Genomic DNA, 15,567 nt, shown 5'->3' with positions numbered 1-15,567 from the left:
TTGATGAGGTTTTAAAATCTGAACTGAATTCTCTGAATGTAACCAACTATTATTACAGGGCCTGCATCACAGCAATGCAAGTGTTGGAGCCCTTTGGCAAGCCATAGTGGTGAAGGCAAGACTGAGCACTCTGTAGGAAAAGCCACTAAATGGCGTCAGCTGCTTAGCTCTGCATAGCCCTGGTAATGCCGAAGGAATCAGAGCAGTAGTGATTAGTGAGTTTGCAGACCAGCTGTGACCAAGCAACAGGGCATCCATCCACACAGCTGGCAAAAAAGCTGATGTTCAGGCTCTGCTGGCATCGCTCAGCCTGCAGGAGAACCAGGCCCCAGTATGCACCAGGCAAAGGTCACACTGGAGGAAATGATTGTGGTCCTCCAAAAAGCCTCTCACTTTGGCTGTCCTCCTGCAGTGCAGTCCCTGGGGCAGGTTCTTCCACATAACAGCATCCACCTTTTCAGAGGGCTGGGTCACAGGCAAAAATGCTCTTTGGTGCCAGTTCAAGGGCAGGATTCAGACTGTGAGTGCTAAGTTTCCCTACTGCCCATGGGGAACCTCTCCTGCTCAGTCTGCCTTATGCTACACAAGCAGGCTCTGAGAAAACCTGAATGAAGCATTTCCCTTCCTGGATGCCAAAGGCTAATTGACCAGCACGAGACCTGCTGAACTTGGTGGAACCAGGGTGGATATAATCACTCAAGAGAGCCAATAACCAATTAACTGAATGGCTTCAGCAGTTTCGAGGTCTGCCTCTTTATTCAAGAGCAAAACAAAGATCAATTTCTTAATAAGCTTTGTAATATCTGCTATTCCTTCCCTCTCATTATTATTATTAGCATTGCATCAGTGTTTTGTGCGTGTAATGAAAGAGTAAGACAAGGTCTGGAACAGCCTGGGTGGTAGAGAAGGAGTGGGCAAAGTCTCAAGCCAAAAAAACATATATACATACCTATACATATATAAAACAGGAAGGCTATACAAGTCCTCTACAACACAGGCCCACCAAGTCATGAGGGGATTCTTACCACAAAGTAAAGAGCCTACCCCTGCTGATCACTTTTACCTGTTTATCAAAATTTTTGGACAAGGAAAAGTGAATACTCTTGTTTACAGTCACATAGTGTGGAAGTGTCAAGGCTTGGCCCGGTCTCCCCAGCGCCACCACAATGGCCATGGGCTCATCCTAGCCAGTTGCTGCCAGTGGGCAGAAGCCAGTGGGAGACAGTTGCTGACAGGGTGTGGCAGCCACTGTGCAGCTTGCTGGCCCTGACACAGTGACAGCGTGTGGCAGACAGGGCACAAGCACATGCTCCCTTCTGCCACTGAGGACACTGATGTCTGGCAGGGGGCTGGGGCAGGTAATACCTTCATCCGCCACCACCACATCTGCCAAAACCCAGAGAGAGGTGTTCCTCAAATCCCATCGTTGTATTGCCCTGCAGTTCCCCTATGTGTTTTGCTTTTGAAATTGCAGGTTCCTACTCTCTCTGCAGCTACATCACCAGCTGAAATCACTTTCCCTTTGTCAGAAAGCCTCCGACGCTCCTTGCAGTAAGGCAAGAAACGGCAGAGAAATGTACAAATTCCTCCCCGCCTCCCAATTCCTCCTTTTCTCCTCCCCTGAAATCAGGGCCACTTGGAGATAATGATCTCACCCATGAAGATACAAACAGCGTCGTCTACATTTTTCAGCATCTCCCACACACACCATCACGTGTTATCAGGCAGCCTTCTGGTGAAAGTGCAGGTTTCCCTTTCGGATGCATGACTCTGTGTGGCCCTGAGAAATCCCCCTCCACAACAGCAGCAGCAAGACTTGCCTTAATTTCTCTCGTGTGTGTTTTAGCTGAGAGTGTTTTACCAGACTGCACAACAAGCAAAACATTGCAGAAGAGGTCTCTGAAGGAGAAACTGAGAACTCAGAGGAAGGGGATGATGCTCAAAGCCCTTGTTTTAAGGAGCTGTAGCTGGATAATTGTCCAAGACAGACTGGCTTGTTGACTTTCTCACAGCAAAAGGCACAGGGCTGTTTAATTGATTTTAGCCTGTAACTAAACATATACTTCTTTCAATATAATGAACAGCAATGCTACAATACTGCTCTCCTAATGTAAATTGATCCATTACAGATGAGTGTTTAGATCAATGTGTGATGTCCTGATTGGAAATAAAACTGTTTGCTCAAGATCGCTATAAAGACAATGGGCACTGATAGATGATATTTATGTGACAAAGAATGGCTCTTAAAAAGGAGATTGCCAAGACCATGTCCCTCAATTATGAAGCCAACATTCACCCAGCAGCCATGCAGGCATTTTTAAAGACAACAAGAAAGAAGAAAAGATCCCAAGGCTTTTGAGATAAAATACATAAGGCACTAGAACAGCAGAGGGTCTTGTCAAAGGCTGAGAGCGCTTCTTGGCCATACACAGTGACAGTGGAAGTCAGGCAGAGGAACAAAAACATCCACTGAAAGGTCATGGGCCAAATCCTATGGCTTTAAATGGACAGGAGGCCTGAAGAAGCCCCTAAAGCCTTGTGAGTTTATAGCAGCAGACACTTCCTAGGTCTTTCATTTCTAGTGCTCCCTTGAAGCAGCACCACACGGCCCCATTCAGCATGGTGAGCAAGGGACTATAAAAGGTAATGGAAGAGGCCTGCTTACAGTCCCTCCCTCTTTTCAGTGGGGACTGTCCCCAGCCAGGGTAAAGCTGAGGTCTCAGCAGGCTGGCTCAGGTGGGCTTACGTCTCTCAGCCCCACAGTCCTGCTCACTTTCCAGCAAGGAAACATACTGTCAGCTCCAGGCACGCTGGTGTGGGGGCCATGGCTGCCTGGGCAGGGTAGCCAGTGCTCATGGTCATGTAGGACTGAATGATGCTGTTTATCCACCCACATTATACTGGGGTTCGTTTCCTGCAGAGAGCAGCTGGCCTTACTGGATAATTGTACCATGGTCTGTGTCCTATATACTCACAACCCATGTTTTGCCATCTCTGTGCATTTAGAGAAAAGTTAATCACTCCAGTTACCTTCCAAGTCAGTTGTGATTAATATATGTTCTTCTCTTACTGGTAGCTGTTATTTGTGGTCTTTTATTACCTCACTCGCACGGGGCATTTTTGTTTTCTCCCTTGTGTGCCGAGGAAGTTTTCTAAGAGCTGGAGTACGGGCTTGCCTTCGCGCTGGATTGTGTCCCAGCCATTCATTACTGGGGCAGCTGCAAGCACTTCTCTTTCTTCTAGGGACAAGCTTTGCCTGTGAAGCACGCCGCCAGAGCCCATCAGGGCGCTTGGTGGGACAGGGCTGTGCCTACAACACCGCATGAGGCCTGGTGGCCTCATGCCGGGGGATCCCCAGCTGTGCAGGCAGGAGACCTGGGTAGAGTGGACCCATACCTGCCCCAGAGAACCCCCTCCCATGACAGGGAGGACTCTGGCAGCGATGGGGGTGGGTGGTCCCAGCACCATGGTCTCCACGGGTGATTGACACAACTAAGATGGCCACCAGGGGTGCTAAAATGGCCGCCACAGAGCCCACCACACCACCTCAGCCACGAGCTCGCCCCACCCACCCTGGCTCTTCCCCATCCCATTGGCTGGGGCACCCACAGCACCTCTCCTGATTGGCTGTGCCTGCGGCCCATCTCAGCGGCACGGGGCAGCTGCTGGCAGGGCGGGCAGTGTGAGGGGGCGCAGGCACCCACAGGCTGGCTTGGCATTGTCAGACCATTGGGCTAAAGGCAGGTTCCACCTTGCTGGCAGTCCAGGCTCTGTAAGGCCTTATGTTGTCCTTAAATGACTTTGGTGCAAGAGCGGGAGCATGTGGGCAGCCCCAGTGGTTCCAGAGAGGTGTGAGGAGCCGCTGGCTGGCCAAGGCCTGTGGTGACAGGGGTGAGATGGCATGGTTCAGGGCCAGGGCCTGCAGCCCTGTACTGGACAGGCAAGCACTGGAAACAACAGGCTTGCCTGACATTTCAGTACCAGCCAGCCACAGATGTCCATGATGGGACAGGGCCGAGCTGGCTCGGCACAGTGACGCTCAGCTTGCAGGAGGTGCAGTTGCTGTCTATGAATATATTGGATGATGGGTGACCAGAGGTCAGGAGGGGACGCTGGGTGGGGGAAACTAAATGAAAGGACAATGTTGACACAGAACAAATGATGCTAAATGGCTTGTGAAAACAGATCCATTAAGGGTATGATATTCTGCAACAGCCTTTAAATACAAATAGAGGAGAAAAATAGCCTTTAAATACAAACAGAGGAGACTTGGTCTGTTTGTGAAACCAATGGCTGGACCCTGTGTTGGAGGATTGCATTTGCTGGTCATGTCCTACTCCACTTTCTTTGCAAGAGTCCCCTTCATGTCCATGAGACCAATATGCTGTGTCTTTTTTTCCCCTGAGAGGTAACACATGCCAGACACTTCTTCTGGTCATCTCTGATCATAAACAGCTAAGACTGTGATGAGTGTAGCATGTACTTTTGTCGCATGGTAAAGATGGACCAGGGCTGTGTGAGCAAGGAATGGTCTGTTAAGGCAAGAAGGAGCTGGTGCCTCTCCCGTCAAAGACAAGGGCATGTGCTCCTACCTCTCAAGTCTATTTGTAAGGAACATGTTTGTGGACATCGTGGTGGTTGTTGCCAGTCGGGCACTGCTGCTTATGCTCAGGTTGCTCAATTGTTTCAACCCAGGAGCAGATGTCCTGAGGCCGTGACAGAGCAGCTCTGTTGCTCTCAACATCATGCGTGCTTATGCAACCTTGAATAGTATCCCTGCAGCAGCCTCTCTCTCCAACTTCCATCCTTACAAAAGAAAAGCAAAGTAACGAAGTAGGACAGAGTGTTTTTGCACAACTGTGGACAAAATGACTCAGCTGAGTTTCAGGTGTCTGATAAGGGCACAACATTACCTCCAGTAGCGTTTCAGGCTACCTTAATAGCTCTACAGTGCACAGCAAAATGCAATGTGAAACAGATGAGAACTGCAGTAGAAAATAACTTTTCTGGGAGTGGTTGCCCTTTGGGGTAATGCCAGCATTTAACTTTGTACTTCACAGTCCTACTGTGGCATAATATCTTTATCAATGATCTGGATGAGGGGATTGAGGGCACCCTCAGTAAGTTTGCAGACGACACCAAACTAGGTGGGAGTGTTGATCTGCTTGAGGGTAGGAAGGCTCTACAGAGGGACCTGGACAGGCTGGATCGATGGGCCAAGGCCAACTGTATGAGGTTTAATAAGGCCAAGTGCCGGGTCCTGCATTTCGGTCACAACAACCCCAAGCAGCGCTACAGGCTTGGGGAAGAGTGGCTGGAAAGCTGCCTGGCAGAAAAGGGGGTGCTGGTGGATGGCCAGCTTAACATGAGCCAGCAGTGTGCCCAGGTGGCCAAGAAGGCCAACAGCATTCTGGCTTGTATCAGGAATAGCGTGGCCAGCAGGAGCAGGGAAGTGACCGTGCCTCTGTACTTGGCACTGGTGAGGCCTCACCTCGAGTACTGTGTTCAGTTCTGGGCCCCTCTGTACAAGAGGGACATTGAAGTGCTGGAGCGTGTCCAGAGGAGAGCTACCAGGCTGGTGAGGGGTCTGGAGACCAGGTCACATGAGGAGAGGCTGAGGGAGCTGGGCATATTTAGTTTGGAGAAGAGGAGACCGAGGGGAGACCTCATGGCCCTCTACAACTACCTGAAAGGAGGTTGTAGAGAGGTGGGGGTTGGCCTCTTCTCCCAGGTGAATAATGACAGGACCAGAGGAAATGGTCTGAAGTTGAGGCAGGGGAGGTTTAGATTAGATATTAGGAAGAATTACTTTACTGAAAGAGTGGTCAGGCACTGGACCAGCCTGCCCAGGGAGGTGGATGAGTCACCATCCCTAGAGGTGTTTAAGAAACATGTAGATTTGGCACTTCAGGGCATGCTCTAGTGGCAGAGATTGTAGGGGGGTGGGGGGTGGGGGTTGTGTGTGTCTGGTTGGACTCGATGATCTCAAAGGTCCCTTCCAACCATGAAGATTCTATGATTCTATGAAGCACATCCATTCAAACATGAGCTTTATAGACCTACAGCACACAGGTTAAGAAACAGGCAGGCACAGGTCTACGCATGTGCACTTTGTGTTTGGCTGGCACTTTCCATCCTGAAGGAATCAGTCCCTCAGAAAACCCGAGGTTGAAAGTTACGCCCAGAGTCACTCAGAGAGGAGACATTGACCAGTGGCACATTTAGTCTGGTGGTGTAATGGGAATAGGTCTGGAAACCTCCCCACACCTACAGCATGGGGCCCTCGGAGCCACTCGCCACGGTCCTCCACAGGGCACACTCATCCTTGATCTCGCTTTGGTAGCTCAGGTCAGCCTCATTCTTAGTGGCTATTGCCTGCTTCACCACAGCTGTTGCCAGCAGGGGAGCTGATCTGGGTCTCAGCCAGGTAAACTCCTAGGAGTATGCACGCCAGGCCCTGGCAGTGCCAGAGGCGTGAAGCACTTTCAAACATTTCCCCAGAACTACAAAATCTCCTTCTATTATTCTTGCTCGAGTGTGAAAACGTTGCATGAGACAAAGGAGAAATTCTCATCTTCCCTTGCCAATATCTTTCTTGGTTTTGGATCTCTGAGCTACCTTATGGAGCAAAACCATCTGTTTTACTTCAGTAGGGCTCTGATTTTTGTCTGAAGGCATCTGACCCATCCCTCAGGGTGCAGGAGCCCTAACTATGCTGACCCAGGTACCTTGCGATTCATGCTGGTCCCATAGTCCCTGCTCTTACAGCAGCCCTACAGTTCTTGGTGCTGGGAGAAGCTGTTCCTCTCCTGTACCTCATCTGGTAATGAACACTACCTGCATTTCTGTTCTTGCAATTTACACTGTTGATTAAGACTGGTCATAAAAATAAAGTCTCTTTTCTGAGAACATTTCATTGGAGATCTTCACCCCATGAAGATGAAAGATGAGATGAAAAGCTACAATTATGTAGCATATATGCGGGATAAAACTATGACAGGTAGTATCTGTGAATATTCAAGGTTCACAAGCAGCAAATAGCCTTTTTATTAAAAAGCTTCTTTTTCTGTTATTATCTTGATGCACTCTCAGGAGTACAAGGAGGAACTCTGTCACTAGCCAAAGCAGATCTTTACTTGAAATAGCCACAATCGGCCTCAGTTGAACACTAAGGCCTGAATTCAAGAAAATTCATCTGATCAGAACAGCTACTTTAGAGGGAAAAAAACCATCCCTCAGTATCTGATATTTTCACCCAGAAGAGAAAAGCCTAACAAAAAACAAAACCAGGAAGGGAAAGCCAGACGAATTCCACTTAGAATATGGTACAGATTTACCAGGGACAGAAACCACCATTCAAACAAACTACTGAGGGCAACAGTAGATTTTCCAGCTCCTGAGGTCTTCAAATCAAGACCAGACCCTTTCTGAAGGGTAAGTTACACCATTCCCCTTGGGAGAAGCCGGCTCTAGCTCCTGAAACACTAACACAGGACAGAGGGGATGACTCTTGCCCTGCGCTCGTGCTGCCTTGCAGACAGAGGCGGCGGTTGCAGGGCTGGGGCGCGATGTGCCTGCTGCATGCGTAGGACCCCCAGCAGAGGTGAGCTGCTCGGCAGCAGGGCAGCTTTTCAAACAGCCAAACCAGCCAAGGGAACCGCAGCAACAGCTCACCACCTCAGCGTGTGAGCCTCTCCGGGCCTCCCACCACCTTTATTCCCCCTAGCTCCAGTGAACCATGCTCAGCATTTGGCCATCAGCAACCACAGATTTTGGAAGGAGGGGAAAGCCTGCCGAAATCTGCGCTTGAACTGCTGCTGTCTCTCCCTCACCCGTAGCATCTTTTTGCCTGAGGTAGGGCTGACTCACCCGCAGCACGCTCTCCCGTTGGCAAGCTCCCCGCTGTCTGCACCACAGCCAAGGAGTGAGCACACAGGTTTCCTGCCATCGCAGTGAGATGGGGCTTTCACACTCCTGAACTGTTTGTATGTGAGCAAAAAGAAGGGGATCTTGGCAGGGACGTCAGAGCCAGCTCTTTCCATCCTTGCTACCATGAACTTTTCCGAAGGGTGGACTGCATTTGCTGTTCCCTGTTGGCTTTGTCACATTGCCTGCTCCCCAAGTCTCAGGCTGCCAGCATCTCTCCCCTGGATGACTTGGCTCGTGTTATTTTGTGTTAAAACCAGTATGTTTTTTTAATGGCTATAAATAAGTTAAAACTGCATCTTTAATTAATCACTGCACTTTATATTGTAAGTGGAGATTTTTTGTAATGACTCGTTTATGATTTTAAGATGCCATTTGCTTACTGTCAAATATATCTAGCTTTTATCCCTGCATGTTTAACAGCTTCAGGATAGAAACAAAATTTCATCAATGAAGGATTCTAATCCATTTAGTCTAGAGCAAACAATTGGTTACTAAGTAAGTGGGAAGAGATTGAGCGAATACTTTTATCTAAGCAACAATGAACTTCAGGCAATAGACAGCATGTTCATAATCTTAAAACCATTTTAAACTAATCTTAAAATGTTTATTTTTCACTCGCACAGGTTTGAAATTGGAAATACATATGTCTGGATGACTAAAACAAGAACAACAAATAGGAGCAGCAGCATGTAAAGTATAGAGAAGTAGAAGCATTAATAGAAATATTTCTGCTATAGCAGCTATTAAGTGATTTTTTTACTGTTTGGAAGAAGAACCCATATGTTTATAGGATTTTTACCCCCAATTAAAATATGTGTGTGTGTGTGAGTGTGTCATCTTCTAAATATTATTTAGCTACACACCCACAGAGCCGTATATAAAATTGTCTATCAGCGAAGTAAGGTTTCTTGTCCCACTGGCAGGCAGAAAAGAACACCCAATCCAACACCATCAGCATCTTCACAGCATCTGCCTGGAGCACGGGCGCAGCTTCCAAGGCCAGTTGATGCCCTCTGTCACCTTCCACGCCCAGGAAGACCAGCGGAACCCCAGCCTGGCCTGCCTGCCTTGTGCATCGGGGCTGTGCCCGCAGTCCAGAGCAGAAGTAGCTCACCAGCACCGGGCTCCAGGTGTTCTGAGTTATGGCCCTTTCCTGACACAAACAGGCTGCATCTCTGGCGTGGAGATGGTTTGTTAAATTTGCCTGTGCCAGCTGGTTGTTCCCATGGAAGGGGCACAGGAAGCCCAGGACCCCCTCAGCGGTGAGTGTAGGGAGAGCAGTTGTGCACCCCAGCGAACAGCACTCAGCCGAATGCCGTTGCGCACAGATTCCAGGTGCCCATACGTTCCCTGAGCAGACAGAAAGACGCTTGTTTTCGTTTGGTCTCAGATTAAATTCAAGTGACAAGCAGGTGGCTAGATATCCAAAGATGTGGTTATTTCCCCCCTCCCTTATTTTTTGTCTCAAGAGAGTGCATAAATATTTTATATACGATGTAAATAAGCCACAAAAAGAACTATTGCATTGGAACTACAGAAAAAATAATAAATGCTTTTAAAATTGCTCTACCTCAATTCCTAGACGACTCAAGTCTGCCGTGCAGTATATGATCTGTCTACTAGGATTGAATCCAGGCACTCACCACTTTGTCAGCTTAAGAATTTTGAGCAATTTTTTCCATTTATCTGTATTCTCCCCAAAATCACTTCACACATTTCTCAGATACATCAATCCTTCCGGCATTCCTCTAGACACTCAGTAGGATGCCCTGCTATAAATATAATAAAGCCTTTTATTATGTCCATTAACCATGGACATGTGTGCTCCAAAAGTTTCCTGACACGCAGTCATTTGTGGCTTTTTAATTATAAACAGAAAAAAATCTACCAGCAAAAGAAGACAGCAGACTGGAAGTGGATTTTTATATGTGTGTTTTGAGTATGTTCTCTGACAGGCTGATGGCACCCACACCCTCCTCCTGATCCCAGGCGTCAGAAGACTCTCTGTGTGTGCACATACGTGTACATAAAAAGTTTTTTTTTTAATGCACACTTATGTACATAAGAACATAAAATGTTGCGTTACTGGCGCAACAGATCAGTCTCGGGTGATACAGATTTGTCAGCCCCCCAGGGGGCTGATGCAGGTTTTCAAACCCCAGTAACACCCATCAACTCTTTTTTCAACATGCAGATACGCCCCCTCCATTTTGCAGACCTTGTTCCACCTGAACTCAGCAGAAAAGAAAAAAGGCCCAGTAAATTACTTGACAAATTAAGTCATATTTATTGAATGCGTTTTATTTCAACAACCAAAAAATTCTAACAGCCTAACAATGCACATAAGTTAAAAATTAATTATCACTTAGTGATAACAAAGATAAAGTTGATTTACATGGAAAAAAGAACATTTACAATATGTTAATCCTTATTCACATTGTTGATACCGCAATAAAACACAATTTGTTTTTTTTTTATTTTTTATTTCACAAAAAAGGCGGAAAATTGTGCTTTGTTAAGAGGCACTACAAGAAAAGTTTCTTTCTCCAAATAGATATTATATGATGGATATTGAATAAATAGACATATATGCATTGTAATTCGCAAAGTTCTGGCAAGACCACAGGCTAAAATGCCCACAGATTCACTTAGAACCACTGCAAAATTGGCAGTGAAATTAAAAATAAAAAGGCAAGACTCAGCATTGAAAAAATACCTAATAAAATTTTTGGTTGAAGTGTAAAAGATACCAAATGTTGATGCCATCATCAGATGAACAACCTTACGTAGCTTGGCAAAATTCAGTTTCCTTTCAAATGTATGGAGTGATTTCAGCTACAGGATAAGAAGACAGTTTTGAAAGAGTAGCTCTGAGAGAAACATAAAGCAGCGACCGTTGAAATTCTGATTAAAGCTGCAGCATACTACAGAAATAAAGGATGAAGAGCAAAAGGGGCATTAAGTAAGCAACCCACCATCATTTTGCAAAGGTATATGAAATTTATGCAGAGATACTCTTATGTTTCAAACATTAGTTTTGAAAAAAATCCCTTAAAAACTCCAGAGGTTACTGAGCAGCTAGAATTAGCTTGTATTGCAACGTCTTCTCCCTGTATATTGTCTGTTCTGAGTAAGTATCTACACATAGAGGTTCGTTTTTCATTTTTAACTCCTACCTTTTATACCTTTCAAATATATAAATAGTATTAACAGTTATATTACATTGCCTGGTGTAGTAAACAGAAAGTAACTTTCAAAGTGATATTGCATGAGGTCTTTGTCAAGGTTACATGAAAAGCCCATGTGAAAAAAGGACGAAAAAAGCCAGGAGCCTTGTTGGTAGGGTTACGATTTCGGTTTGAACAGGCGTCTGAAATCAATCCAGCTGCACGAGTAGCAAAGGTGAGGTCTTGTCTTGGAAATCACTGCAGGGAAGTGAAACTTAAATGCTACTTGGTGTCTCTTTCGACACGATGCCTCAGGATGGGTGGACGCTATAGTAGATTGCAGCTTTAGTGCTCATGCCATCGAAGAGTCAGTCGGTATTAGCTCTGCTTTATGTGGGGTGGCTGCTAGCTAGGGCACTGCAGAACCCTGCGACAGGGGGCTGCAGCCTGGGGGAACCCGCGGCTGAAAACACTTCATTTCACTGGCACAAAATGCGTGAGACGGAGGAAGCCCAGCTAAACCAGAAACACGGGGGAGGCTGGCGAGAAGGGCGAACGGGAAGTCAGCAACGCAAACCCTCGGGCTGTCAGCAATTTACCTGGACGGGATTGTTGGGATTGTGCCATTTTGTGTCCCAATGTAACTTTACGCTTGTGTGTGTCTGTGTTTCACCTCAGTATAAACAAAAAGCAACAACAAGAAGGAAGCTTATAAATTTTAAGATCTGAAACAGAGAACAGGTAAATAAAATCCACAGTAAAATGTGGTTCATAGTATGAATTCCATACATCAAATCTCAACACGTTATCTTTCTTCTCTTTCTATAAAGACCTCGTTAGCGGACAAGTCTTCTATGCACTGAATTACAGTTTTAGTCATTTTGAATCCCATGAAAATTCATCTGTTCACTACGGAAAGGAGACTGTCTGGAGAGTGGAACATGCTGTATCCTTTTAAGTGTGCATTGTGTTTAAAGTACTTTAACTTACTAGTTTTCTTTTTAAGGTGCCCTGATTTGTTTTTCCATTTTCTCTCTTTTTTTCCTCTTTTCTTTTTTTGGCAGTGTTGATTTACATCTTTAAATACATACCTCAAAAATTACCCATCAAGTTGCCAGATAGGAAGCCATATAATAATGAAAAAAAAAAAAAAATCAGGGATAAACATAGAAAATAAATAGGAATTCAAAAATAGTCACCACACCCTGAGAGCAGGCGGCAGTTTATCAAAAAGCCAAAGCAACTCATTGTGAAGTGGTTTTAATACATAAACAAGTCTCATCTTTAAAGAACTCATTTCACAGTCTATACTTTCAGGTTGTAAAGTTCCGTCCCATGCAATTTTAATATATATATATTTTATGTAAATATATATATATACACACAAAGTTGTAAATTTTCCTTCATTGATTTCATAGGACTTTTTCTTCCCATTTACTTGCTAGATGTCCCTTTCATAAGTGCAAGATTAATGAAGGCATAATCCTATGTGATTACAATGATTACTTCAGTCAAATGTAGGAAGTGTAACACTCGAGTGTCTGTGTCAAGGCGATGTCTGATCGGGCAATGCTGAATTCATTCGGTTTGCACATGGATCATGCGCAATGCAAACAAACAAACAAAAAGTAAAAAGAGGAAAAAATTAAAAATAAAACCAGAAAATCCTTGGAGCAATGTATTGCTTTCTGCACTCCTATCTCACATTATCTCTGGTCGATGTCCGCTGGAGCCGCCTTGCTTTTGTCGGGGTTCTCCTCCTCAGGCTCCACTTTGTACATTTCCTCAGAGCCCTCCTCACTGTCGTTCTCCTCCGACTCCGTCAGCAGCTCCTCATCCTTGTACTCTGCCACGTCAACCACCGTTCCCAAATGCTCTTTTAGCTTCCCATGGTGCTTTACGTGGTAACGTTGGTTCTGGAAGAATTTGATGATGGTGTGTTTGGGGAGATCCAGCTGAGCAGAGAGGGTGTGGATGGCTTCCTGATCAGGGTAGAGACCCACATCGTGGATAAAGCTTTGAAGGATACCTAGAGCTTCCAAGGAGATCTTGGTACGGGATCTTGGCTTTTTGGCACAACTGTCCTCAGCGGGTGGAGGAGGAGCCTCTTCTCTAGGTGGGGAATTCTCCTTCGCAGGCTGGGACTGCTGTCTGTGCAGCACCTACAAGATCAAACAGACAGAGACTTCATGTACATGCTGACCCCCTCGGTGCTTGAGATAAGGGCACTTGTACAGGGCTTTACACAGGGTCTGCTTTGTTTTGGTGAAGAAAAGTACAAATTAATATTCATTTTCCATTACCTTTCTTACCTGTAAGACAGCTGCGCCAGTAACTACAGGCTGAAAGGAGAAAGTGACATAAAAGACAAATGATATAAAATAAATATAAACCCACAAAATAAATAAGAAATACAAATTGCAAGTAATTAAAAGAAATAGGAAGCAGCCAAAATAAAAATTAAGTCAAAAGGTCTCATGGTCATGATGACTGCCCAGCTGTGCCGTGTCGGACAAGTCATTCTCCCGCTTTGCTCCTCTTCCCCCTCCTTGTTTCCTCTCGTCTTTTTACGCTAGGGACTCTCACCTTTTCTACAAGATGCCAAGTACCACAAAGGCCTAGTCACACGTGGGGTTATCAGGTGCTACTTTGTTATGAATAACGATTTGGCATTAAAATCCATCACAGCTGCTTTATGGAAGAAAAAAAATAAAGAAGTGCAGAGACCTGTTAAGATTTCCCTTCTATGAGGAGCGACATCGTAGCCAGGTCAGCTGCCTCACACAGCTGGCTTTAATGTGTATCTTGAACAGATTTCTCTGTATTACATCTGTATCAGTTTCACTAGTTGAGGAGTTCTGAGTTCAAATAATTATAGCCCTCAATTCTGAGAAACCCTCTGGGCAAACGCGTTTTTCAGTCTTGTAACAGATTTGCACCAGCAGTATCTCCTTTGCGGTAAATTTAAAGAAAGTATACGTAGGTCTTAATCTTCCTAACAGCCACTTAAAATAACTAAGAAAGGGCCTTGTGCAGCCCTTATTCCAGGGGAAAAAATACCTGCTCTGAATTGTTAGAAATACAGAGGAGCTCCACATGCTTTCTTTAAAACCAAATCTATACAAGAGAGATTACAGGCAAAAATCCCCTACAGGATTGAGGGCCGTATTTGCCCAGAGGTTTCTTCAGAGGCAGGGAAATAATTATTAGAACTCAACACTGCAGAGCTAACAAAATCAATATGGATAAATATTTCTTTCCACAAACAAGAGTGAATTCTGGCTCTTCACCCAAGAAGAAAACGTCTTTGCTGCAAACTAACATCCAGAAAATCAACCCTACATTAAAGCTCTCTAAAGGGAAAAAAATAAGGATAAATAATGAAAATGTGCTGAGAACTTGCACTGAATTTTACACACATACCGAGCTCCCAGTAAAATGCTACACTAGTCAAGTTATTACAGGAAGAGGGAAGTCCACTGCGGAATATCAGCCTGTTATGCAAATAAATAAAAAGGCTCTGTGCCGAAGAGGCCTTTATTCACTTCCTTCATCAAATGCTGCTGTCATAGTAATTTATAACATCAGTGATCTCCAATCACAGTTTTTGAAAAGCACATCAAAGTCCCCAGCCACTGCCCACCGCACACGTGTGGCCGAGGAGCTGCACCTGGAGGAGATGTGGTGAAAATGACCCGACCTGCAGCATGGCCAAGGGACTGCCTTTCTTCTGCTGCCCCTGATGCAGGAGGTGGCACTCGGCCGGCCCAGAGGGGCTGCACCTCCCGCTCAGCACCACTCACGGCAGCAGGACCCAGCCCCACGTCCCCAGAGCCTCGATGAGCAGCGGGCGCCTGTGCCAGGGTGTGCGTGTGCAGACACACAACTGCACGTTCCACGGCTGCCGCCGCCGCAGAGCAATGCTCGTGACAGTGACGGAAAGCACCTGAGCGAGGAGGCAGCTTCACGGCAGCTCCACACTGTCAGCTAAAAGCAGGTGGCACCACAGGCAGGGCTTGCCGCGCTCCTGGCAAGAGCTGCTGGTGGGCAGAAGCGCTGCAAACGTTTCTCGGTGCCAATAGATTCATTTTCCTCTCAAGCATGTAAATACTCAGGGTGTCACAGACGTGGAGCTAACCAAGGAGCTGGGGGAAAGGAGAAGCTGAAATGGAAATGACGGGTATTCTGGTTTATGTTTTATTACATCTCTTGTAATAAAAAAGCATAACATTCTAATGAGCTGAATCGCTCAGCTGCTCTTTGAGGATTGTTTTTTGTCCATGGGTTGTTTTCAAAGAGAAAGACTGATGTTTTCAAATAGACGGGTTACAGAAAGACTGATGTTTCCAAATAGTCAGGTTACAGACAAGGGTCGGATCCGTACCTGCATCGTCAGGGAGCACTGAAAGCAGCAGAGCTGGGATCGCTGACACTAGCCAAGGACCCAGCCCCATCCATTTGTCAAACAGCC

General features: G+C 45.9%; 1 protein-coding gene across 4 annotated transcripts in view; it reads right to left on the bottom strand.

The window, feature by feature from the left end:
- Positions 1–10,230: 10,230 nt before the first annotated feature.
- Positions 10,231–15,567, bottom strand: part of SATB2 (SATB homeobox 2) — a 139,578-nt gene continuing 134,241 nt past the window's right edge. For 3 of the 4 annotated variants that reach the window (XM_063341878.1, XM_063341879.1, XM_063341881.1), the window contains exon 11: positions 10,231–13,258. In XM_063341878.1, coding sequence (XP_063197948.1) covers positions 12,803–13,258 — 456 coding nt within the window. In that variant the 3' untranslated portion in view covers positions 10,231–12,802. Of the gene's footprint in view, positions 13,259–13,408; positions 13,439–15,567 lie in introns of all 4 variants that reach the window. The other variant, XM_063341882.1, reaches the window with a different exon arrangement.

The sequence above is a fragment of the Chroicocephalus ridibundus genome, chromosome 7, assembly GCF_963924245.1.
Source record: "Chroicocephalus ridibundus chromosome 7, bChrRid1.1, whole genome shotgun sequence".
Lineage (NCBI taxonomy): Eukaryota > Metazoa > Chordata > Aves > Charadriiformes > Laridae > Chroicocephalus > Chroicocephalus ridibundus.
This window is presented reverse-complemented; position numbering and strand designations above follow the sequence as displayed.